General features: G+C 28.3%; 1 protein-coding gene across 1 annotated transcript; it reads left to right on the plus strand.

The window, feature by feature from the left end:
- The first annotated feature begins 21,771 nt into the window (after positions 1 to 21,771).
- LOC113371627 (protein lethal(2)essential for life-like) lies at positions 21,772 to 26,333 on the plus strand. The gene is made up of 3 exons (XM_026612273.1): positions 21,772 to 21,889; positions 25,153 to 25,390; positions 25,834 to 26,333. Exons 2-3 carry the CDS (start codon positions 25,172 to 25,174, stop codon positions 26,179 to 26,181), a joined length of 567 nt encoding a protein of 188 aa, XP_026468058.1. The 5' UTR covers positions 21,772 to 21,889; positions 25,153 to 25,171; the 3' UTR covers positions 26,182 to 26,333.
- Positions 26,334 to 27,399: the final 1,066 nt, after the last annotated feature.

A 27,399-nucleotide genomic window follows, 5' to 3' on the forward strand; every position in this document is an offset into this window, starting at 1 on the left:
AAATAACATTTTGTTTTAAATTTGTAGGCAATTAAAATCGTTGACATAATTCAAGATTTATTTGTCTACAATTACATTTCTAATACACTAAGGTTAAAATTATTGTCGTACTCCATTCAAATGCATCACAGAAGAACTCAAATCACTTGTAGTGGTTTATTCAAGATAGATTTTAAACTCTGGTTTCAAGTAAGTACATTCAACATTTAATTAACAAAACAGCTCTATTGTAAATACTTGTGATAAATTAATCTAATTTTAGGCAATATGTGCATCAATTGGTTATTTAATGATTTTGATACAATTTAATGTCAATATGTTGAATTGATTTGTACATAAATCAATTATTAATACATATATGTACACACCAGTAACCCAGATATAAGTAAGTATCCTTTATGAAAGTAATGTGTAAAAATTTATACCAAATAAGTAGATGATGTTAGTATATTTTTATATTTTATGTATATAATTATCAACAGAATGTAGTTAAAGAGTTGAACGGTTGGACATGATTTTTTCCTGAGGGTAAATGTGACATGTATAGACTTCGAATTGTTTACTTGAAATCTCCAAAGTTTGAGCCAATGTTCAACTTCCGATAGATGAGTCTGTAGTTGTGCGGATGCTTTTAATGGATCATGGTGCTGTGATAGTATGGCTGTGTCATCTGCGTAAGTTGGAATTGTAGTGTTATCTGATACAGGAATATCTGCTGTATAAATTAAATATAGATATGGACCTAAAACGCTACCTTGCGGGACACCCGAATTTACAGGGCGTTTTGCTGATGTTACATCCTTAATACTTATTACAAAGTGTCTGTTCATTAAGTAAGATTTTAAAATTTGAAACAAAACGGATGGAAATATTTTTTTTTAATTTATATAGGGTGCGTTCGACTTGGACGCTTACGCGCTGTGAGCGCTCACGCTTATAAGCACGAATTTTTAGCGTTCGACTTGGCCGATAAGCGCTCAGAATCGATAACTAAATTCCGTTCGTTTTGGAAACTGTGAGCGTCAATAAGCATCAAAATGGCGGCAACTGGCGGTAACGGTAATTGTGTAAATTTTATTACTTTCTGGATCATTCAGCGGGATTATAAACAATTTAACAATTAATAAATAAATGAAATTTGGTTTGCTTATGCTTAATTCATATTAATATTAAAATTAAAATTTAAAATTAATTAAATTTAAAATTAATTAATATTAATATTAATATTAATATTAAAAAATAAATGTGATATATAACTTGGCATTTTTGCGGGATTATAAAAAATTTAACAATTAATGAATAAATGAAATTTGGTTAGCTTATGCTTAATTAATAGTAATATTAAAATTAAAATTTAAAATTATTTAATATTAATATTAATATTAAAAAATAAATGTGATATACAACTTGGCATTTTTGCGGGATTATATAGAATTTAACAATTAATAAATAAATGAAATTTGGTCAGCTTATGCTTAATTAATAGTAATATTAAAATTGAAATTTAAAATTATTTAAAATTAATTAAATTTAAAATTAATTAATATCAATATTAATATTAAAAAATAATTGTGATCTACAGCTTGCCATTTTTGCGGAATTATAAAGAATTTGACAATTAATAAACAAATGAAATGACAGATAGTAAAAACAACTGACGCTCACGCTCACGCTGCCCTACCTCTGTGGCGTGAGCGTATGTGAGCGCAAAATTTGTGCTACGAGCATCCTACGATGGTGCTACGAGCGTACTTATGTGAAACTCACAGCGCCAAGTCGAACGATGAAAGCGCGCTCACGGCGCGCTCACAGCGCGTAAGCGTCCAAGTCGAATGCACCCATAGCAAGCCATGGTGCCAAACTTTGTCAAAGGCTTGACTTATATCGAGAAATACCGCTGAACAGTAAAGCTTTGACTGGAATGAGTCCATAATCTTCTCTGTCACTCGGTGAACTTGTTCTAAGGTTGAGTGTTTCTCCTGAAATCCAAATTGATGATTTGGGATGATTCTGAGGTCTTGCAAGTATGGTCGCATTCTGTTCAATAGTAGCTGTTTTTGAGAATTTGGTAAAGAAAAGTTATCAGTTTTAGTATATGCTGTTATAGTATATATAGGGCCGGTTCTGGGGTATTTAGCGCCCGCATGCAACCTTTTTACTAGCGCCCCCCTATTAATTTTCACCGTTTTAACAGTTTATCATTAAAATTATATAAATATTTACATATTTTTTTAAAAAATAATTTTTAATTATTCTGGATTTAGTACACAACAAATTAGATAAAATCTAGAAGGGTATAAAATATATTGACTTTAAATTTATTTATTATTAACGATATCAATAAATATAACAATCCCTTTCATAACTTAACATTTTAGTAATATTCAAATGTAGTAAATTGGTTAAGGATGTAAGTTCGACTTCCATAGTAAAAGAATTAATATTTTTGTCAGATTAAAATTATAGAATTTAAGAAATGCATTTCAGAAATAGTATTTATTATTTTGATATAAAGATCTTGATATCAAAATAATAAATACTATTTCTGAAATGCATTTCTTAATTTCTATAACTTCAATTTAACAAAAATATTAAGTGAAATAAATAAATTAATTTTTAATTATTCTGGATTTAGTGCACAAGAAAATAGATATGATCTAAAAGCGTATAAAATATATTGATTTTAAATTTATTTAGAAAATCGAGGTGATTCAGGGGTTGATTATAATCAAATATTTTGAAATTTTCAATTGTTTTTAAAGTATGTGCAATATTAATATTTCATTTTTAAACATAAAGACTCGTATTTCATGTTGGATTTTTTAAATTTTCGTTGCAACACCGAACAAGGATTCGTATTGATAAGGAGACGTTAGTTTTCTTTTAGTTTTTGGCAAAAACAAGTCTAGTCGTTTTGAAGATACGGGGCAAAAAGAATCAAAAACGCTAACTCAGTTTTGAAGAGAACGGAGCGTCCAATTTTAATGATTCAGAAAACATTTTAAGATTTTAACAGATTAAATTTTTTGGAAGGCAGGTCCAGTTGTTGTGGATCTCAATAAAAAAGTTAAAAAAATGTTATTTGGCTGTCAAAAATGTTTATTAGACATATGTAACATCAAATTATCATATATTTTATAGAAATTTTATAATAATGTGTACACATTTTGTGTATTTTTTTTTTTTTTTGGTTCCGTACCAAGATTTGTAATTAAAGGTACGGAAAGTTTCTGCAATGTGAATAAATTTCTTGATGTTTTAAGTTATTGTGATTTAAATGAAACCAAATTTAGAAAAAGGTTATGTGTGTATGTGATGATTGATACGATTTTTGACTCTTCGTCGACGTTTAGAAACGGCTGGACCGATTTCAAAAATTTCTAAGCAAATTGATGTAACTTGTTAAGGACAAGCCTTTGTACGACGAAAAGACAAGCAGTTTTTATGTAATTAGCAGAAAAGTGTAAAATTTTAAACTGTCTTTGAATATTTAAAAAACAGTTCGAAAGATAAAGATTGCGAATTGCGTTGATTAGTTTTCGGTAAAGATCGACCGAGCCGTTCCTTCGTAATTAAATTTGGTGCAACTTTGTGTGACGATAAAAATTATAGTCTAAAATAACTTGAATTATATTGGGTTCGTTCCATCCGAGCAAATCTGACAGTCCGAAACTGTTTCAAACTAGACCAAACTCATTCTGATTTTTTCATGGCAGTTGGCAATGGTTTGGTTTTGATACATGGAACGCGATCGAACTCGGATCACTCGATTGTATTACTAATTATTATTTTAATACATAAATATAAGTTTAATATATATATATATATATATATATATGTATATATATATAACATATTCTAATAAAATATAACTTAATTATATCAATGAATTTGCTTTTTAATATTTCCTAGTTATATATTGTTATGTCGCTTTAATCTAATATTCTACAATGTTTGAACTCCTGTAAATTCATTAAATTTTTAATGTTTTATTTAAGATTAAATAACATTATACTTTAATCGTATTAAATTGCGGAGTTTTTGTTTGTGCCGAGTACAAACACAAAATGATAGTTTCAAACTCATCGGACTGCTTGATGAAACGCATTACTGACAGTCCGCAACAGTTTGAAATCCGAAATTTTGGATGGAACAGAAAAAAGTGTTCTGCGCATGCGCGGACAGTTCTGGACTGTCAGATTGGCTCGGATGGAACGAACCCATTAAATGTGGGCCTATAATACTTAATAAATATTATAGGCCTACAATAAGCAATTGAATAATAAAATAAACTCGTCATCAAAGTTTGGAATTGCGTCCAGCGCTTAGGCGATTCTATTCAGAATCTATGCTTTTCGTGCATGTATTTGTCCCGTGTTTCGTGGATAGCTACTGATTACAGTCGACGTTCACACTTACGTAAAATAAATCTTTAGAAAATCCAGAATGGGTGAAATAAAATGTGTTGAAGGTTTATTCAATTCACACATTTGCAGAAAAATACATTACATTTTTATACATTTTCAAATCATAAGTGTTTGAAAGACATTTGTTATTTTAGAGGTTACAACTTGCCTTAAGGCAAAATGCTACTTACAGCTAGTTAAATAATATTCCCGAATACTTAATCTTCAAAGGTTGTAAAAAGTCTTAATTATTTTAAAACTTTTCAAATATTACTCAAAGTTTAGATTTTTTTTAAGACTCAAAAAACAAAATCCAACAATTATGTATATACAAAATATTCAAAAAGTTCGAAATTATCAAAATTCAAATTTTCAATAAAAATATTATTACATTTATTTGAATCATACTTCAATATTTATTTTAGCCTAAAGTTTATATTTCAATTGAAAAAATAACCACATATAAGTTATTGATTACATATTTAAAATGGAAGCATTATTTTAAATTTGTTGGAAAAAATTAAACCGACTTTTTGTCATATGTTTCATAACAAAAAAAATGTTTATGTAAAAGTTAAAATGTTTTTTGAGAGAAATTCTATGATTTCACTTTATTAAGTACAAAACGTAACATTAATCTCTTCAGAGTTATCCAATTTAATTTATTTATTGTTAGTAACGTAATCACTTACTTCGTTTTATTTCACTATTATTACAGTCCATGTAATTAATTATATTAATTGACTTATGTATTGAAATATTTATTTTGATACGGTTCCGAAATATATTTAGACGTTTCTACTTAATTATAGTATTGTTATTATTGTGATCAAAAAGCTAATAGTATGTTCAAATACTTTCAAAAAAACGTAAAAGTGTTTTTGATAAAAAATTACCCAAGAAACATTTGTGATGCAAATTATCCTGTGCTATACTTACTTTCAATAATGGGATTTTTCTCTTTTAAGTTAGTTAAAAGAAATGGCAAGATACATTTACTTTTAGATCGTAAAAAAATTTTACTTCCTTGTTTAAATTTAGTAGCGCTGATATATAATTTTATTGATTTTTTTATAAATAAAGTCCAACTATCTAATGAACCAGTTATTAATGCAAACATTTATTTCTCAATACTTCTCGTCCAATTTTTTTCTTACATTATAACTTTAATACTACTTTTTCCATTGAATAATACATTTTTATTGAGTGTGCAGAATTTTTATGCAGCTATTGATCTTGTTGATGGTGGCATCGATTATTCAGAAATTAAAAATAAATTAGCAGTATTATTCAAATACAATATAATTATATTTGTATCGTTTTTCTTTAATATAAGCAGTATAGCAATTTACTATTCTACAATTGGAATAAAATTATGGATATCATATTTTGTACCATTTTTCAATATTTCAATTATGATATATTCATATACAACAGCAGTATATATATTGAGAACAAGATTTCAAAGCCTTAATAAAGCTTTGGGAGACTACATAAGTCAAGAAACTAAAAATCCTTTCATTGTACAAGGGGCCAAAACTGATGCGAAGATGAATTTGAACTTAATTTTAAAATCACTAACTCTTCTATGTGACTTGATTCAAGAATTAAACCAAGTTTTTGGTATATCGATAAGTTCATGCATTTTATCTCTTTTTATTTTTATTGTGGCCCATGTATTTACAAGGCTGGTGTATTTGACACATACGGATTATTACATATATGAAACGAATCTTTATGTTGGCACTTGGTGGAATTTCATTTGTCAATTTATAATTTTTGGGTTGTCGAGAGAATGCGAAAAATGCAGCACAGAGGTAATACTTGATTAATAATTTTTATTTATAATGGATCTTAAAAATTTTTTCGGCGATATCAAAGCACTACTAATTATTAGTAGGAGTAATTAATTCAAAATTTAACTAGTTGGTATTGGTATTTTGCCTTAAGGCAAGTTACATGAACTTCCCGATATGTGTAAATAATCGACTTAATCAATAAAAAATAAATTAATTTATGAGTGGATTTATTACACATAATTGAAAACGAACGAACACGTTGTTTCGGAGTATTTTCAAAAATCAACAATTATTATATTAATATTTGAACCAGTTTCCGTCGGATTTTAATGGTTTAGTATGTTTATTAAGACCAAGTACTATATTGTTATACCAAGCAAATCGTCTAATTTTAATTTTAGCTAACGTCAAAAAACTAGTCATTTTCTCAAACTTTGATGAATTTTTAAAATTAAACTGCTTGTCGTAAGGCCATAATATTACAATAAGTTCTATAAGACCATGATATATATCGCTAAAAAAAATCCATAAGAATCGGCTTAAATTTTTTTTCAACAGTTAATTACAAGAAGACGGTAGATTTTCACCTAAAATTAATCAGTACCATTCCCAACTATTATCTTTCGAACAGTTTTTGATTTTTTAAAATCGGTTCGGTAGGATGAGCTTAAATGTGGACGAAAAGTTTAACACTTTTTTGTAAATTACAGAGAAACGGCTTGGCAGATCGTCGCATAAAACTGACAAACGATAGTCCTCATCGAAATACATCAAATGGCTTTTAAATTTCTGAAATCGGACGTTTGAGAAGAGACGTTTTTGAGAAAACGTTGATGAAAGGTCTAATTTTGACCAATTCCAAAAAAACGATACCAATTTTTGCAAACATTGAATAATTTTCAAAGTTAAACCAATTGTCGTAGGGCCGTCATATTTTAGTATGATCTAGAAGACTATAGTATCTACCGTCAAAAAAATGATAATAAAAATCGTCGAAATTTTGTTTTCATTACAAGAAAACGGACCGGCCGATCTTTACCAAAAACTAATCAGCACGATTCCCAATCAATATCTTTCGAACAGTTTGTGAATTTTCATAATCGGTTCAGAATTGCGGGCTAAAATGTGGACGAAACATTTTTCACTTTTCTGCTATTTATAAAGAAACGTCTCGACCGATCGTCCCACAAAACTGACAAACGATAGTCCTCGTCGAGATACATCAAATGTCTTTTAAGGGGGTATTCTACTGTAGAGTCATGAATTTCGCCCGGTTTTTGAAGCGCTGTATAAAGGAAACAAATAATATTTTTACTATCGATTTTTTTATCATTTGTTTATTGATATTTTATCATTACATCAAAAAATTATTAGAAAAAAAAAATAAAATTCACAAAGTTATGAGCAGTCAAAGTGGAAGTTCCCCAAAAAAGAGGGAGTCCTGGCGTACATTATTCCAACCCTCCTGGTGATTTGAAACATAAAAAATAGATGGATTCTTAATTATAATGAATGCCGCTATCGTATGAACCTTGGATAAGTTAAAAAAATGGTTTTTGTTTGAATGGCGGCAGTTTGAAAAAAAAATTATTTTTTTTCATGTTTTTTTAGCAATTCCGTATTTTTTAAAAATACTAAATGAGAAGTTATAGTTTTGGGCAAGGTCCATACGATAAAGCGATGTATAGAGAAGATCCTCTCCAAATTTGAAGTAAATCAGTTCATTAGAACTCGAGATATCCTTACCGCCAGCTCGAAAACAGTAGTTTCGAGAAAAACGCGTTCAAAGTTTTGAGACAAGTTGGACCCGAACCGAGGCCACGTCTCTAAAACGGCTATAACTCAGGAAATAAAAGTAATTTTGAAAAATCCTTTAAATGACATATTTTTAAATAACTAAACTTTGAAAATATGTAAAAAAATTTTTTTCGATTTTTTCAAAATTCTACAGTAGAATACCCCCTTAAAATTTTGAAATCGGCCCAGCCATTTTCGAGAAAACGTCGACTTACAGCAAAAAATCTGTTCACATATACACACACACATACTCTTTCCAAATTTGGTCTCATTCGACTCAGAATGGCTTGAAACGTCGAGAAAACACAAAATTAGCGAATCGGATTTTTTGATGAAAACATAAACTTGTCCTTCGGGAAGTTAATAGTTTTCAATAGCGAATTAATTTTCCCTCGTATTGTTATACGGAATATCTTGTACGCTTTTGTATTTAAAGAATATCATAATGATAACTAAATTTTAGAAATATAAAAAAAAGAAAACTTTAAGTCTCTCATAATATATATCATAATAATGATATATTGGAACAAAAGCTCTAAATCTAAATCAATTTGGCTAGTCAAAAGTCCAAAGCAAAAGATAGGATTGATACTGCTATACGAGCCAGCAAGTAGTCTAATTATAAGTATTTGTCAAACAAAGATTTTCCAATCATTATCAATGAAAATATATTTACAAATAAAAATTACACAATGAACCAAATAGAAGCCAAATTATATTAACAAGTTAGAATTCTTAACGATTTCACTCCTTATCATAGTAAATCCGTGAATATTCCGAAATATATTTAGACGTTTCTACTTAATTATAGTATTGTTATTATTGTGATCAAAAAGCTAAGAGCATGTTCGGGTCCTTTCAAAAAAATTACCCAAGAAACATTTGTGATGCAAATTATCCTATAATAATATAATCCTATAATAATATACTACTTATTATTAGTAAAAGTCGACATACGGGATGTCATCTACATCTATAGTCGACACTTATAGTGAACACAAATTGACAAAAGGATGTCGCCTGTAGACGATGCTCGTAGCAAAAAGGTTAAAATCCTCATATGTTGGTACAAAGTCCGAACTTAAATAATATATAAAATTGGTATCTAATAATTGTTCTCTATGAAAATATATCTTTAAAATGCCTGTATTTCTAAAAACTACCTCTCACTGCCTCTTGGCTTTTGAATAGTCCAAATGATACCAAATAGATTCTTGAAAAACCAAGATTTCAATTAATCATTTTCAATTTTTTTATGATTTTAATAACTTTTCTCATTCGAAATTTGAAATAGCAACTGAGTTTTAATTCAAATGACACTTCAAATCACATTACCAAAATGTGATCATCACATCCAAAACTTGGAAAAGAATGGTAATGTGATTTCCCGAGTTCGAACCATATTAATTGGGAATGATATTGATTAGTTTTAGATGAAAATCTACAGAGCCGTTTTCTTGTAATTAACTGTTGATAAAAAATTAAGCCAATTTTTATAGAACATTTTTTGGCGATATATATCATGGTCTTATAGAACTTACTGAAATATTACGGCCTTACGGCAAGTAGTTTAATTTTAAAAGTTCATCAAAGATAGAGCAAATAAATTGTTTTTTTGGTTTGTTAAAATTAAAATTAGACGATTTACGTGGTATAACGATAGAGTACTTGGTCTTAACGAAGATACTAAACCATTAAAATCTTACGGAAACTGGTTCTGGTATAGAAATGATTGATTTGTGAAAAGTGATTATGTGTAATAAATCGACTCGGAATACTTTCAATCGCCCATAAATTAACTTATTTTTTATTGATGAAGTCGATTATTTACACAAATCGAGAAGTTCATGTAACTTGCCGCAAGGCAAAATGCCAATACCAATACTCCCTCGTTTTTTCTAACGTTTTCACCATTTTTGCTTAACTTGTAATACGATTACATTAATATATGATAAATAATTTTTCAGATTTACAATAGTGTAGGCTACGTTAATATAATTTTGTGCGGCACGTGCATTACTGAAATTATGAAGAAAAGGCTCGAATCATTCACACTAGAAATGCGACATAGAGACTTGCAACTGAATTGTAATGGAATACTTCCACTAGATCATACAACTATAAATAAGGTAGAGGTTATCTTAAAAAATCTACCTTATTAGTCTTTAAACATATATTAATTAAATCCTATCTTGCAGGCTGTTTGTGCTGGTGCCATGTACTTCATCATCCTTCTTCAGTTTAACATGAATGTTAAAACGTAAAAATTAAATGTTGTATATATAAAATGTATAATGCAATATGTTACAATGCATTCTAAATACATATCCACAAAACAGTTATAAAACATGCAATTTTTTACATATGATTTGATTTTGAGAATTTTTTTTGAAAATTACTTTCGGAAGTTGATCAAGAATTCTTTAGCATCATAGAAATATACCAGAAAAAATACATAAAACCAGTAGTGCATATCATTGTGCTAATAATAAGGCAAATTGCTGCCGGACCGTAATTTAAAATTTTTAAAAGTGCAGAAATGAGACATTGATTTTTTTAAAATTAGATTTTTTATGAATATTTTGAAAAAATTGAATATTGAAAAAATAGTGAAATAATGTCTGTTTAAAAAAAATATTTTTGAAATCTTAAAATTTTTTGAAATTTGAACCCATTTCATTTATGTACTGAAACTGAAACTGAAACGTAAAGATATGCAAAACATATTATTTTCGATTTTTATACATTTTTAACTTCCCGTAGGTTAAGTTATTGTAATCCTCCAGAAACCAATTTTAAAAATTTTACATTTCTTCACGTTTTGAAGGTTTCTGAACATTTTGGCATACCTCAGAAAAAATGGATGCGTGTGTGTGTATGCATGTATGATAAAATTTTTCGTTAACGTTTTCGAAAGTTTTTGGCAAAGGCTGGTCCAGCCGTTTCAGAGATACGAAGCAAAGGGCGCAGAAAATAAAAATCGAGCTTTTGAAAGAACGAAGCATCCGATTTGAATGATCCAAAAAAACATTAAATTCGTAATGACGGGGAGAAGTGATTAGTTTTTGGCAAAGGCAAGTCCAGCCGTTTCAGAGATACCGAGATAAATGCGCAAAAAATGGCAGTTTTTGAGAGAAATAAGCATCCGATTTGAATGATTCAAAAAACTTTCTGCTTGTGTTGTCGAAACGATTGCTTCGGAAATTAAAAAAAAAAATTAATTTTCAAAAAGAATTTCTATGAATTTCATGTAGTTGAATTCTACTAAATAAAAAAGTAACAATTTACACTTTTTTAATATATTGTTATCTTCTTTCATAAATACAATTAACAAAAATAGAAAATTATATTAATGAATTTATTGATTTTTTTTATTTATCTGTATATTTTCGTAGAACATTACATTCATATTTCAAAAGACAATTATTGGATTATAATTAGTCGATTATGCTTAATTATTTCTGTATAATAAATTTCATGGAAATTAATGTATATGAATTATATCATTTATATTTATACTTTTATCATTAATGTTAATGTGTCTTATATGAAACTGGAAAAGTATGACGTGTAATCAAAAAATCTATTGGAATAAACTATTGTGTACAGAATATTTTAAATTTAAAATATGTTTAAAGAAAATTACAAAACAACTTGTAAATTTATATATAATTTAAAACAGAGGTACTTCGCACCCAAAAATATCTATGAAGCCAATTATCCTATTCTGATTTTGTTATCCAATCTGGGAATGTTTTCCTTCAAGATAAAAAGATGTAATCGTGAAATTCAAATGATCAAACATAGAAAAAGAATAATTATACCAACAGTATTTTTAGTTATACTAACATATATATTTTTTGACTATATGCTAACTAAAAGAATTGTCTTCGATCAAATTGTTATCAGCAAAAATATATTTTACGTAATTTTCCTCACACAGATGGGATCAGGAATAATCTGTTTACTTGTATTTTTTCCATTCAGTGATTTTTATTTTAACATTTACTTAAAATTTTATAAGAACATCGAAATAGTGGACAAATGTTTTATGCAAAGAGATATTCGAGATAGTTAAGAAATATAATTTAATAACCACGTTCCTAGGTTTATTTTTTGTGTTTAGCATTTCTATACATTTTGGATTGGCTACTGTAGATTTTAAATTATGTTTTGGTTATTTTATTCCATTTATTAAAATTCTAGCCATGACTTACGCATATGTTAACATGGTTTACAATTTAAGACAACGATTTAGGTATATAAATAATACAGTAGACTATACCTTGGCATCTATTGAAAAACGATATAATATTAATAATGATCCATTGAGGTTAAAAATTAATATTACTGAACTTAAATTAAAAAATTGTATCAATATGCATTCCAAATTATGTGATCTTCTTGATGATATCAATGATGGATTTGGAGTAGCAGTTACAGTTTGTGTTTTAGCTTTGTTCATATTCATACTGGTTGATATATTTACCAGATTGACATTTTTAATTAGTAATATAAATACATTATTTTCTCGGAATATGATATTTGGTATAATATGGAATTTAATATGCCAATCTTGCTTATCTGCCTTATCATATCATTCAAACAAGTTGACGGAAGAGGTATGAATATTGCTATTGATTCAAAATAATTCACTATTTTATAATTTATTTATTAACTTTAAGATGCGACAAAGTGTCGAAAGTTGTTTTGGAATAATTAATCACGAAAATATCAGTCGTCAATTGGAGGAAAAGCTTGGATCATTCTTCCATGAAATGAGGCATAGAGATGTACAGTTGTTTGGTCACTGGATGTTTCCCTTAGACTACACTCTTTGGAATAAGGTCAGATATGAATCTAAATAACATTTCTCCTTCACATTGATGAACTAAACTTCATGAACAAATTAAAGCTCAATTCAGGCTTTAATTGGTAATTAAAATAATTTATTGTATATATCATTCTTTTCAGGCAATTTGTTCTGGAGCGATGTACTTTGTTATTTTACTTCAATTCAGTATGAATATGCAGTAAGATCCCATTTAACGCCTTGTTCAGCTAATATTTCCCAAAATATGGGTAAAATCGCAAAGGAAATAATGGAAAAGGTGAAACAAATAGGCTTAGACGAATTTAATATGAAAGATGTCGAAAAAATAGTTGAAAAACAGCGCAAGAAGAAAATGCAAATATTGACATTAAGGATTTCAAAGAGGAGCAAGAAGAACCTTCAATGGCTGTAAATAGATATTTGAGCACTGTGACTGTAATTGAGACCAAAATGACCAATTTCAAAATAATTCAAATTTTGGCAGAATTTCAATAGTAACAAATAAAATATATTGTAAAAATATATTAATAAAATATATGCGCGTAAACCCGTTTAGCGCTGTTTTGCTTTGCAAAGTATGAATTTTGATGGAAAAAAGTTTTCGCGTTAAATATTTTTTCTGTAGATTTTGTAGACGATTCTGTAGATTTCTGTAGATTTTGTATTCGAACACGTACAATTTTTTTTTCATCTAACGTATTTCATTTGTTCAATAAGTATAAAAATATTGTTACAGTAGAAGTCCTTTAATTCGGCTCACTCGGGGCCGACCAAAATCGGGGGTCGGACTATCGAAAATTCCGGACTATCGGGCAGTAATTATAAATCAATTAGGTTAATCATTAAACAAAGCTTAGTTTACATTTATTGGAATATTTATTTTTTTATTTTTCTTAATTAACTTCCCGTTTTTATTTTTCTTAATTAACTTCCCGTAGGGTAAGTTATAGTAATCGCAAAAAAATCGAAAATAATTTTTTTTATATATCTTCACTTTTCAAAGGTTTCTCACGTGTGTGTGTGTGTATGTGTGTATGTATGCATGTATGAGTGTATTTGTATGTGTGTGTGTGCGCGGATAAAATTTTTTGTCGACGATTTCGGGAACACCGATCAACCGATTTGAATAATTCAATCAACATTTGACTCGTATTGATAGGGAAACGTTCCGAAGATACGGGGCAAAAAGTTTAAGAGCGTTTCGGAGCGTCCGATTTTAATGATTTAAAAAACATTTTACTTGTATTGACAAGATGAAGAACTGATTAAATTTTTGGGAAGACAGGTCCAGTCAGCGGTTATGCACTCTCAATAAAAATAAGTTAAAACTAGCTGTAAGTGGAATTCTATCTTAAGGCAATTAAGGCATCGTGCCTTAAGGCAAATTGCTGGAACTTCCCGTGCCAAAAATTATTATTTTTTTAAAAACGATTAACATTTTTCAAAAAATTTACTTCGAAAAAATAAGATTTTTTAGAAATTTTAAATTGGACAAAAAATTACTTTTTTTGAAAAAAAAAAAATTTTTTTTAAAAAAAAATTTTAAACAAGTTTTTTTATAAAAAATTTTTTTTGGAAAAAATGTTATCTTCTCTTTGATATATTTTGGAAGATCTGAACTTTTTTCAAAGCAATCGTACTGCTTTAACTGCATAGAGACAAAATATAAAGCGCGTAAGCGCCGCGTCGCTGTCTAACGGAAAAACAATGGTACGGAACCCATAGGAATGTAAACAAAACTTATACTTATTGTTAAAATCTCTATAAAATATCTGATAATTTGATATGCATATGTCTAATGTCTAATGATTATTGTTGACCGCCAAATGTTATTTTTTTTTAGTTTTTTTTTCACTAGATCTCTGAAACCGCTAGACCTATCTTCATGAAAATTTGATCAAATCGTCATCTTGTTAACAGAAGTAAAATGTTTTTTGAACTATACAAATCGGACGCTCCGTTCTCTTAAAAACTGAGTTACCGTTTTTGGCCCTTTTTGCCCCATATCTTCGGAACGGCTAGAATGTTTTTTGAATTATTCAAATTGCTTCATCCGTGTTTCCGAAATCGTCGACGAAAATTTGTATCCGAACACACACACATGCACGCACACACACACACACACACACACACACATACATCAATTTTCTCCAAGGTATGCCAACATATTCAGAAATCTCTGAAACGTGAAAATATATAAAAATTTTCATTTTCAATTTTTTTGCGATTACTTACCCTGTGGAAAGTTAATTATAAATAAATCAATTTATTATCTCAAGAACATTAACAATCGTCATTTCATTTCGAATCAAATTCCAAAAAAAATAGTTGCCAAATTTACACAAAATTCTGTGCGACATTTTCACTTATACTGTGCTCAGCTTGGCGGCATTTTCACATTTTTCAATAATTTTCACAAAATTGGAAAAGTGCTCCAGTACACAAACAGTCTAAACGCACTTGGGTAAACATTTGTACCAGAGTGGCGCTTAGACTGTGCTTAGCTTGGGTGATTTTTTGAATTTTTAATCCAAAATTACAAAAAAAATTTTTTGAAAAAAAAATTAGAAACAAAAATTTTTTTTTCCAAAATCAATTATTTTGTTGAAAAAAGCAGAAAGTTCTTTGAATCATTTAAATCGGACGCTTAGTTCTCTCAAAAACAGCCATTTTTTTTAAATTTAGCTCTGTATTTCCGAAACCTCTGGGCCTACCTTTGCCAAAAACTAATCAGCACATCTCCCTATCAATAGGAATCGAATGTTTTTTAAACCATTCAAATCGGTTGATGCGTTCTCTCAAAAACTCGCTTCCTATTTTTTGCACTCTTTGCTCCATATCTCCGTAACGGCTGGACCTGCCTTTGCCAAAAACTAATCAGCACATCTCCCTATCAATAGGAATCGAATGTTTTTTAAACCATTCAAATCGGTTGATCCGTGCGCCCGAAAACGTGGACGAAAAAACGCGGACATACAAAACACACACACACACACACACACACACACACACACACATCCATTATTTCTGAGGTATGCCAAAATGTTCAGAAACCTTCAAAACGTCGAGAAATGTAAAAATTTTTGATTTCGATTTTTGGACGATTACTATAACTTACCCTACGGGAAGTTAAAAATATCATTTGGTGGTTAGAAATGTTTATTGGACATTTTGTACATCATATTATCAGATATTTTATAAAGATTTTAATAATGTGTACACATTTTGTGTAATTTTTTTTTTTGGGTTCCGTACCAAGATTTTTAATTACGAGACGAGAAGTTCCAGCAATTTGCCTTGAGACACGATGCGATGCACCCCACCAGTTTTTAAATTCTCACAAAAAACAAAATTTTTATGATTTATAGGTGTTGATGATTTCTAGCTTCTGATTGAAAGTTGGTGTTACGTGTTTTCGTTTCTCTCCTTTTGAATACCAAAGCTTAAGTATTGAAAACATGGTCCCTTCATATTTAGGTGGTTAAATCTATTGATATATGTGTATTGTGCAGCTGTAATCAGTAAACTAACTTAAAAACGACTGAATCTTTTGTAGAACGTAGAGGCTACGTATTTCGTAGAACATACTTTGTTCATGAACCTAGACACAACCAAATTTACCAAAAACTTCGAACAATAGTGAGTCTTTCCGAATGATTCCGAACCACTAGAATATTATAAGAAAATTGGAGACAAAGAACACTGAAAAGTTATATAAAGATAGAGATATTTTAATTATAATAGATATAATATTAATGAAATGTATATATAAAATATGAAAACTGTTTTCATAATCTCTCATACCAGGCACTTCTGTCTGTCTGAGATATGAAAATAATGTATATATATAAATAAATAATAAAAAAAAGAAAAAAAGAAACACCCCGAAAACGTTCTACTAGCCCTCGAGCGTTTTTATTTGCTATAAAGAATTTTTTGAAAAAACGAAATTTTAGAAAAAATGTCGGACTATCGGGTATTCCGGACTGATGGGTGCCGGATAGGACATATCATCACAAAAGATCATCACTCACAAATGGTCTGAGTTCTAATCAATTTCAATCGTATTTGATATATCATGAACTGGAGTAGATAATTCTAAAAAAATTTGAACATTTTTAATAATAGTAAGACATGGAATTTATCAGTAACCATATAAACAGCGCCTAATTCACATTATTTTGCTCATTAGTTAATTAGTAGAAGTCCAATTAAATAAACAGAATACAGAATAAATGAACAGTCGATATACTTCTTAATATACTGAAGCACTTACTCAAATTGATAAACACATCACGTTGAGCAATATTATTCTAATTTCAAAATGTATCGAAAACTTTGCACAAAAATAATAAAAATACAAAAAGTTTCAGTGCCAAAATCGGTATTAGAAGTAAACTACCCTATGCTCACTTTGCTATCTAATTTAGGAATATTCAGTTTTAAAGTAGTAAAGTGCAATAGCAAATTAGAAATAGTTGAAGATGAAAAACGTACAGTGATACCTACTATATTTTTACTTATTCTTACGTATATATTTTTCGATTTTATGGTAAATAAAAGTATTTTTTTTGAGCAATCTGCCGTGAGTGAAAAGATATTTTATGTGATATTCCTTGCTCAATTAGCTTCTGGTATCGCTTCATTAATATCTTTTTTTCCATTCGACAGTGTTTTTTTAAAAACACTTATTAAATTACATTCGGAAATTCAATTAATTGATAAATGTTTGATCGAAACAAACGTGCAAAAAGTTTGGAACGAAATGTATAAATATTTTTTGTGTAAGATGATAATTGGAGTCACCACTATATTAATTTTATTCGCATATTATGCAGTTACAACGGCTGGAGAATTTGGGACAATAACAACGAGCATTAAATTATGGTGTGGTTATTGCCTTCCATTCATTCAAATATTTACAATGACATTTTTTTATGCAAACATGGTGCATACTTTGAGGAGACGAATTAATTGCATAAACAATATTTTGAATAAATATCTGAATCCACCAATAAGATTTGATATGAACAAAAATTTATTTTTACTTGAAAATTATGAATCCAAGTTGAAAAAAATTATCAAAGCTCATTTAAAGTTATGTGATCTTGTTGAAGATATCAATATCGTCTTTGGTCTTGTAGTGACTATTTGTATTTTTTCTTTTTTTGTACTTCTTTTGGTTGATATGTTTACTAAAATAATATATATAGCAAGTGTGGAAGTATACATAATTTCTCCTGATTTAATTTTTGGAGCAATTTGGGATTTTTTGTGCCAAACGTGCTTATTTATTTTGCCTTTTGAATCAGGAAAACTGGACGATGAAGTTTGTATTTGACTTAGTGACCATAGCTTATATTTTTGTTTCTTTAAATTGCTGTTGTTATTCTCAGATAAATCAAAGCATTGAATATATTTATGGAATTGTTCAATCTAGCAATATAAGTATATGCATGAGAAAAAGATTAGAATCGTTTTGTTATGAAATTGGACATAGAGATTTGCAACTATCGTGCTATAGAATGTTCAATCTGGATCGCACTATTTGGAACAAGGTTTAGTTATTTATAAAATTAATAGATCAAGTCGATTCTTTGCAATTAGTAGTTACTACACTTACAAAAATAATTTTCCAGTAAAAATGATTTTCTTTTTCAGGCGATATGTTCTGGTGCCATGTATTTTGTTATTCTTCTTCAGTTCAACATGAATATTAAATCATCCACCTATTGAAGAGGCAGTGCAACTGCTGAAAAAGTTTGGGTAGCAGCGAATTTAGATAATTGATCGTTTTGCTGAATGAAATAAATAAAATCGGAGAATAGACAAACAACTTTTTGATTGTGACTATGATTGCTCTTCAGCCCGAAGTAAACAAAAAGATACTGGTACTGGTCAAAATCCTCGCTCGACTACACAAAAATAAGATTAAACAGCACACTAGTGAAGACAATTTCGATTCACAAAAAAGAGGCATTGCAATGCTTTCGTAAAATTAAGCACCTTATAAAAGTGCCTAGCCAACGATGCCTACGCCTGTTTCATAGATTGGCAACAAGATTTCGTTAGAACCAAATACGTTTTTAGGTGAATTGGAAATGATGGACGTCAAATGGAAAGATCGCAGACTAATCCAGAACCGAATACACGACAGAAAATGATGGTTTATCTGAACCAAGGCTGTGCTAGAAGCGGGGAAATCAAAAGTGCGGCAGTGATTCTGCATGTCATTGATCTTAGTCAATGTGTATGAAGAGTGGTAGGTTAACTGTAGAAATATTTGGGTTGGAGAAGAAGAATCACAATCAAATACAATATACAGAAGGCGATATGAAATAAGGATAAATATAAACCACCAATCGAATATAATGATAAAAATGAAAATAGATGAGCCTCTAAGAACATTAGTATAAAAATACAAAAAAATGACGTGGATCACTTCAATATCTACAAGCATTTTTAGAGAAAAAAAACTGGTTCGAGCTATTGTGTACAGGAGCGATCTTTTGCTCTTTACATAGTTGAATGTAAAATAGAAGCACTGAAAAAGACGAGTAGAATTTCCTAAGATCAAAGGCTTAAACAAGAAGAGACAAACTAGAGAATGCAACGATGATAATAGTGTTGATAATTAAAGAGAGGCTGAAAAGTAAAAAGATCATACCTCATTTTACCCCGATTATTGGGTAAAAAGGACAGATGATAAATATTAAAAAAATAACCAATAAATACATTTCTATAATTAAGAATTAACTGAAAATTTTACAAAACACAGTGCGATAGTTGTTTGATAGGTGTATGAAGTAGATAATTTGGTTTAGACGGTATAATAACTTAAAGTAAAATTGGACTTTTGTACCCTGTCTGAACGGATTTTAATTTTTCAAAAACCATTAGAAAGATATTAGTTATAAGTTTTAAGTAAAAATAAGTTTTTCGTAAGAATCCGAATTTATTTTGAAATTATGTATTAAATTATTTTTTTTAAATTAATGTAATACTTGAATTAAATAGTTTTTAACTATTTAAAATATTTCAATAATATTCAATTAATTTTCGTTTGGGATATATGTTTCTGATAAAAATCATATATGTCTTATGTAAAATACTTGCAAGACACCTTCGATTTCTCAATGACACCTGAATCAATATAAATTAGCGATCGGTTCCATTAAATAAGGCTTTTAAAATATAGCTGCAACTATTGCAACAAAACTATTTAGAAAATATTTTACCCTAGAAATAGAAAAAAATCTACTTTCCAACATCCCGTAGGGTAAGTTATAGTAATCGCAAAAAATCGAAAATGAAAATTTTTATATTTTTTCACGTTTCAAAGGTTTCTGAACATTTTGACATACCTTAGAAAAAAATGGATGTTGTGTGTGCGTGTGTGTATGTGTGCGTGTGTGTTCGGATAAAAAATTTTCATCAAGGATTTTAGGAACACGGTTCGACCGATTTGAATGATTCAAAGCACATTCCAATCCTATTGATAAGGAGACGTGCTGATTAGTTTTTTGGACAAAGCAGGTCCAGTCGTTACAAAGATACGGGACAGAAAGTGCCACAAATGGTAATTCAGTTTTTGAAAATTCAAAAAAGATTTTACTTATATTGACAAAATGAAGAACTGATTTAATTTTTGGGAAAGCAGGTCTAGCGTTTTCGAAGATCGAGTAAAAAAGTAAAAAAAAGCGCCATTTGGCGGTCAAAAATGATCATTAGACATATATGTTATATATGTACATAAAATTTTCAGATATTTTATAGAGATTTTAATAATAAGTATAAATTTTGTTTACATTTCAATACGTTTCGTAACATTGTTTATTCGTTAGATTACAACGCAGCGCTTACGCGCTTCAATATTTCGTCTCTACGCAGTTAAGGCAGCACGATTGCTTTGAAAATAAGTACAAAATTTCCAAAATATAAAACAAACCTTTTTTTTAAAAAAAGCCATTTTTTCAAACATTTCAAAATTTAAAAAAATCAAGTTTTTTCAAAGTTTTAAAAAAAAATTAAATCTTTTTTGAAAAATGTATTTTTGGTACGTGAAGCTCCAGCAATTTGCCTTAAGGCACGATGCCACAACAACTAGTTAAAAATTATAAATGAATTCGCATATAGTTTAAATAATATATAATATTATGAGATATTTCGTCATTCCCTTTCTAAATGAAATATTATAAAATAACATTATAATAAATAATATAAATAAAATATGTTAAACCATCGAATAGACTCGAAAATAGAATCGAGATAGAAACACTTCGGAAAAATTTCTTTTCGGAATTTCTTTTATAATAATGGCATCAAAATTTGAAAAATTATTGTTTGATATTGAATCATAATAAAATAGTACATAATTGCAACAATATATAACATTATGAAATATTTCATCATTGCATTTCTAAATAATACATCAATAATATATAAATATCATCAATTTCAAATATTAGTATTCATATTCACTGTTGACTATGATAATATTTTCACAAACCAAATTAGATCAGCAAAAATTCTACAAAACATCAACGTAATCGTGAGATTATTCAAGAATATTCTCAAACATATTAGATATTATATTAATGAAATAGATATTATTGTCAAATGAAATGTAAATATTATATGAAAACTGTTTTTCATAATCTCTCATACCAGGCACCTCTGTCTGACTGAGATATGAAAATAATGTATATATGTAAATAAATAAAATAACTATCAAAAAAAAAAAAAAAAAAAAAAAAAAAAAAAAAAAACATTCCACCGTCCATGAGTCAAGTCTCGAACAATCGTCGCGTTCTAGAATAGTCTAGCGCTCTCTAGCGTCGAATTCTGGTATAAAACACCGGTTCAAAACCGATTCAACATCAGTATCGATTCACGATTGCATTCAAAGAACTGCATTTGAAAAGTGCATACGAGGTGAAAAAATAAAATAATAGTTGCCATTAAATTTCACATCAAGTTAGTTATAAAAGTGTCCGGGAAATAAACACATCACGATCAATCAAGAGATTTAAAATTGTTGAAGATATTTAAAGGTACGTATTTGTAAGAGGAGTGCGCTGTATTATGCATTTTAGTTGCATCGCAGTTAATAAAAATATTTTTTTGGAGTACTATATTACATTTTATATATGATAATATTAGTTTTGATCAATTTGAAAATTCTTAATTTAATATATAATATTTATACGTTATAATTAACTGATAATATGCATGCACAATGCAGATGAATACGAAATACTTTTTCATAGTAGTTATTTTCCAAACTAGTTTTTATAAATTATAATAATATTTATAAGCCGATTGGCGTCTAAATGAATAAATGAATAAATATTTTATGTGCAACTAAGAACGAAAAATAATATTTTATCGGTTCAGCAGATTATGAAAATCGGTTCAGCAGATTTTGAAAAAACTTCAACCAAGGGTCAAAAATCGGCTCGCACACACACGCGTACTTACTCCAAATTTTTCTGAAATGTCGAGTTATTTTCCAAATTGGTTTTTAAAAATATTTTATGTGAATAAAAAATATTTTATCGAATTATGAAAATTGGTCCAGCCGTTTTTGAAAGAACTTCGATCAAAAGTACACACATACTTTTCCCAAATTTGGTCTCATTCGATTCAGAAAGTTAATTATAATATGTATAATTATAATAACTATGAATGAAAACTATTTTAAAATAGTTAATTAAATATTATACGTCGTAATTTGCACAATTAAATTATGTATTTATGTTGATTATATTATAAATAGATATTGTCCAATATTATAAATGAATATTGTGTAATATTTTTTACTGCAGATGTATATTATGTTATTTTCAAAAACAAATTTTAAATATTTTTTGTGTAAGAATGGATGTAAAATAATATTTCATCGAATTGAGAATTATCTTGAAATTAATTAAGTCGTAACTTACACTAGAAAATTTATAAATTCATCTTGATTAATTTATAAAAGATTATTGCGCCTTGCATAACACAGTTTAATACAAAATAATTTTTATAATAGTATCTATTATGTTGTTTTGCAAAAATAGTTTTGATTCTTTTTTAAGAAGTGGCTGAAAATTTATTATTTCATCGGACTATAAATTAATTAATATCAAAATTCTTAATTGAATATCACACTACGTAACTTACACTATATATACGAATTCCGATTAATACGAAACATTTTTATTGTAGTTAAGTTATTTTCTCAAATTAAGTTTGATAAATATATGTAGTGCAAAATTTGATGAAAATAATACTTAATGGAATTATTATTAATTAATTTGAAAATTGTTAATTAATTATATGTGGTAACTTACACTATATAATATTATAAATGATAATTACGCGTTGTATAACCCAGGTTGATGCAAAATATTTTATAGTAGATATATATTATGTATTTATACCTAATTTGGGAAAATATTTTACACCTATGTATACTATATACCTTTCGTATTGAACTGTCTTATGCAATGCACTATATTCGATTATAATATAATCAACATAAGGTTATATTTATTTAGTGTAAGTTATATTTTTAACAATTTTATATTATATATTTTTCCAAATTAGTTTAGATTATTATTTAATTAATCATTAAAATTCGTACCTTATATTACATAAATATGAATTTTTATTTTCATTATGAATGATTTTTTTTAATGTGATTTTATAAATTCAACGTTTAATTTTTTTCATTTTTTCATAATAATTACCAGCGTATTATTATAGTATTTCATAAATAAAATGTGTTTGTTTTTATGAAGTTCATTACATTTGCAAAGTACTCCATGTAAATATAGATGCATCTGTAGTTCAAGGTAAAATATATGGGAATAAATGCAGTACTGCGCATTGGATTGCATACTGACCTATATAAAATTATATCTAGTTGATCAATAAACTGCAGCAGCAAACATTATTTATAAACGCATTATATAATATATAAAACTATATATTATAATATATAATATTCAAAACATCAATATTACAAATTTATTTTTTTAACACATCGAATTGCAATCAGAACAAGTAATACTCCTAGTCATTCAGATAAAAATAAAATTTGATTCCCAATATATATCAAGGCATGGTAGAAGAATTTCAGTGAGATGCTTCTACATTCTTATGAGAGATCTATAGATCCTTCATTTTGTCAGCTTTGAAAAAATAAACTAAAATTTATCAAAATTAACACTTACGGGACGGCACCGATTTCAAAACAATCTATTTAATTGTACTGTACTGTAAACTTTGATTTCATTTGTGTATGTTATGCAATTAGTTTGATAAAAATTTGTGTTCATTGAAGGACATACATTTATAATGATAATGTATTTTTGATCATTTTATAAAGAATGGTGACATTCAAAACAATTTCCGAAAATGCATAGCTGGTTGATTTTGACATGTTTTACAATAAAATGTCGTTCGCCGCCTTATTCCTACTGGTGCTTTTCTGTCAGCAGAACAGACAATACAATTCCTTTTATTAGTATATTTGTTAATTTTTTTGCTGCCATAATGTTTTTTTTTTCTATTATATTGTCTAATAATTCATTTGTAAAACATAAAGTAAAATAATCTATTGGATGTCTTATATTGCTTGGTATTTGTAGTCGGGGTGTTTGTTGATGTATGTCAAACTTGATTATTTGTTGGTTAAATAATATCATTACATTCATCACCGTCTTCGGTGCGTATAGTAATTTCGTAAAATTTGTCTGTATAAATGTCTATTTGAAACTCATCTTCACTACTGCTTAATTCACAAAATTTACCAGTCGTTTTGCCATTATTAAAAGCGCTCGGTCGTTTTAAATATAAAAAAGACTATTTAGCAAAGAAACAGGTTAAAAATACTACTAAAATAACTTAAAATTATTTTCAAAATACAACACTGTTTACCACTGCTATTTGTAATTTATTCAACTTTTCGATGCAAACTGAGTCATTGTTTATAAAATAGCCTGTGCCTCACAGAGTATGTTTGTCCACTCAGATGGACAGCCGTCCCCAAAGAGTTAACTTATTGTTTAACCAATAGATCTTGTTTGATCAATAGATAAATATTGTTTACAAGCGAACTCGATATTTAGGTTTCCTCATCCATGAATTAGCTTTACTATATGACGTCAAATATACATACTTAAGTTTAAATTTGCATAAATTGCAAAATTGAAAAAAACGTTTATTATATATATAATACTGCAATAGAATATATAACCACATGCAATACTGTGAATAATTTTCATCCAGTACAAACTAGATTGCTAAAGTCTTACTTTTTTCACAGGTATCAAATCATCTACACAATGTCTCTGATTCCATTGATGTTTGGAAATTGGTGGGATGACGACTGTTACTGCGATCATCCTCTGCGTTTGCTTGACCAGCAATTCCATCCTGGTTTAAGATACAGCCGTCAACAAACACCAGCAGCCCTTTCATTCGTCATTAAACCACGCAGAAATGAAGATGCTAAGCAGCAAGGAGATAATACTGCTTCCATTCCTGAAAAGGACAAGTTTCAGGTAGTTAAAGATAATTAGATTTTTTTCACTAAAATCACTCAACCTTGCAGTTTTGTGAAAATGCATAAACTCAACAAAAATGATTACTAAATAATAATTTATTAAATACCTTAAAATAATTATTGACCTTTGTGGATCAAGTCGCCTTGCACGCAGTGCCGTGTAAAAAATAAATTTATTAAACTCTTCCGAAATAGCAGTTAAATGAATTGAATAGTGAATTGATTATTCTGTCGATTAATTTGAATAAGCCATAATTTTTGATAAATAATACATACAGTCATACAGACATAAACATATTTCGTCATTCGTTAAAATCTGTTTCGTCGTTGATCAAAATTATTTTCAATATTTTAATTCCAATTTTAAGAAAATCATTTTATTAGAATACGCCCAAAAACCTTCGATTTTGTTAATATAATAAATTATTTTTTTATTTTTAGGTGGCTATCGATGTACAGCAGTTCCGACCAAAAGAGATCAGTGTAAAAACTCAAGACAATTGCATCATAGTAGAAGCAAAACACGAGGAAAAACCTGATGAACACGGATTTGTTTCTCGTCATTTCGTAAGACGTTACGTTCTCCCAGAAGGCTGTGAAGCAACAGATGTGAAAACCAATCTTTCATCAGATGGTGTTCTGACCATCACTGCCCCCAAAAAGGCTGCCATTCCGCCAAGTAATGAGAGAATAGTACCAATTGAGCACACTGGACCAGTCAGGAAGCAACAACCAGAAAAACCACAAGAGAAATCTGATGCTAAACAACCAGCCAAAGAGTCAAAGTAAATTGATGGCATCTTCATTGACTTCAGCATAATTAGGAATAAGAAATAGGATTAAGGAATTACTTCAATTTGCGGTTCATCAAATTTGAAACTCCATTTACCTTCACGTGCTAACTATGTAGATCATTTTAACCACGTTTATATATTTAGTTTTCGAATTTTCATTGTATTTTGCTCTTATAAGCTCTTATAATTACCTGTTTATTAAAGACTGTTATTTAGACTTATAAGTAGTATAAGATTCACTTAAGTATTTAAGACATATTTTTTATTATTAGTAATTATTTTCTGTAGTATTTAACGTTCGAAATAATTCCAAGAAAAAACATGGTATTTTTTTGAAATGTATTATGTTAAAATGAAATCCAAATAAATATATTTTTGAAACAATTCTTTTTCTAAAAAATCACTTTTTCTACAAAAACTGCATCAAAACGAAAAAGAAGTATACTCCGCTGCTAAATATCTGTAAATATTTTAATTTCTTAAGTTTTATATATATAATATGGTTGAAATTTTATATAAATTAGAACTTACATTATGGAGCAGTGTATAATCAATTGTAAACATTTCATTGCAAGTAAATTTAAGGTCTCTTTGTATCATCTCTGAGATAAGGCAAATTAATTTTGTTCTCAAAAACACTGCCAACGAGAGATTTTCTAAGACACTACAAATTGTATTTATGGTTCTTTTGGCCTAAAATAAAATAAACTCTTTAAAAATTGATTGTACGTAAATGAGCTACAAATATGTATGGATTGAAAAAAAAATTATATTAAATTTCTGAATTTCTGTTTTATGAATTTATTCAATCTTCTTGGAATTCAGGTAGATATTTCAATTCGCAAGAACTAAAATTTCAATAATAAAGCAAGTCGAAAAGAAAAAAAAATTATTTCATTATGGTAAAATTTTAGTATTTATATGAATCTTTAGTAAATTATCGCAAAATTAATATGTTTTCAAATTATCGTCAAGAAGCTACTAAAAAATTAAAAAATATTTTTATAGTAAGCTCCACGGAAAAAATATTGAAATAAAAATACCTACAACTTGTTGCATTACATAATTTTAACCCAAAGCACTGAAATTATTTTGATTTTATTCTAAATGTAATATAGTTTTTGTTCAATTCATTTCAATTTTATACGCAATAAAAAAAGTTTATAAAACCAAAACCACAAAAGATTCATAAAAAGCAAAAATCTACATGATC

The sequence above is a fragment of the Ctenocephalides felis genome, unplaced genomic scaffold, assembly GCF_003426905.1.
Source record: "Ctenocephalides felis isolate EL2017-DRISC unplaced genomic scaffold, ASM342690v1 CF-g0.4_SCAFFOLD_01492, whole genome shotgun sequence".
In the NCBI taxonomy this organism is placed as follows: domain Eukaryota; kingdom Metazoa; phylum Arthropoda; class Insecta; order Siphonaptera; family Pulicidae; genus Ctenocephalides; species Ctenocephalides felis.

Coding starts and splice junctions, on each gene's coding strand:
- LOC113371627 (XM_026612273.1), top strand. CDS start 25,172: ATGTCTCTGATTCCATTGATGTTTGGAAATTGGTGGGATGACGACTGT. Junction 25,391..25,833: donor CTGAAAAGGACAAGTTTCAG/GTAGTTAAAGAT, acceptor TTTTATTTTTAG/GTGGCTATCGATGTACAGCA.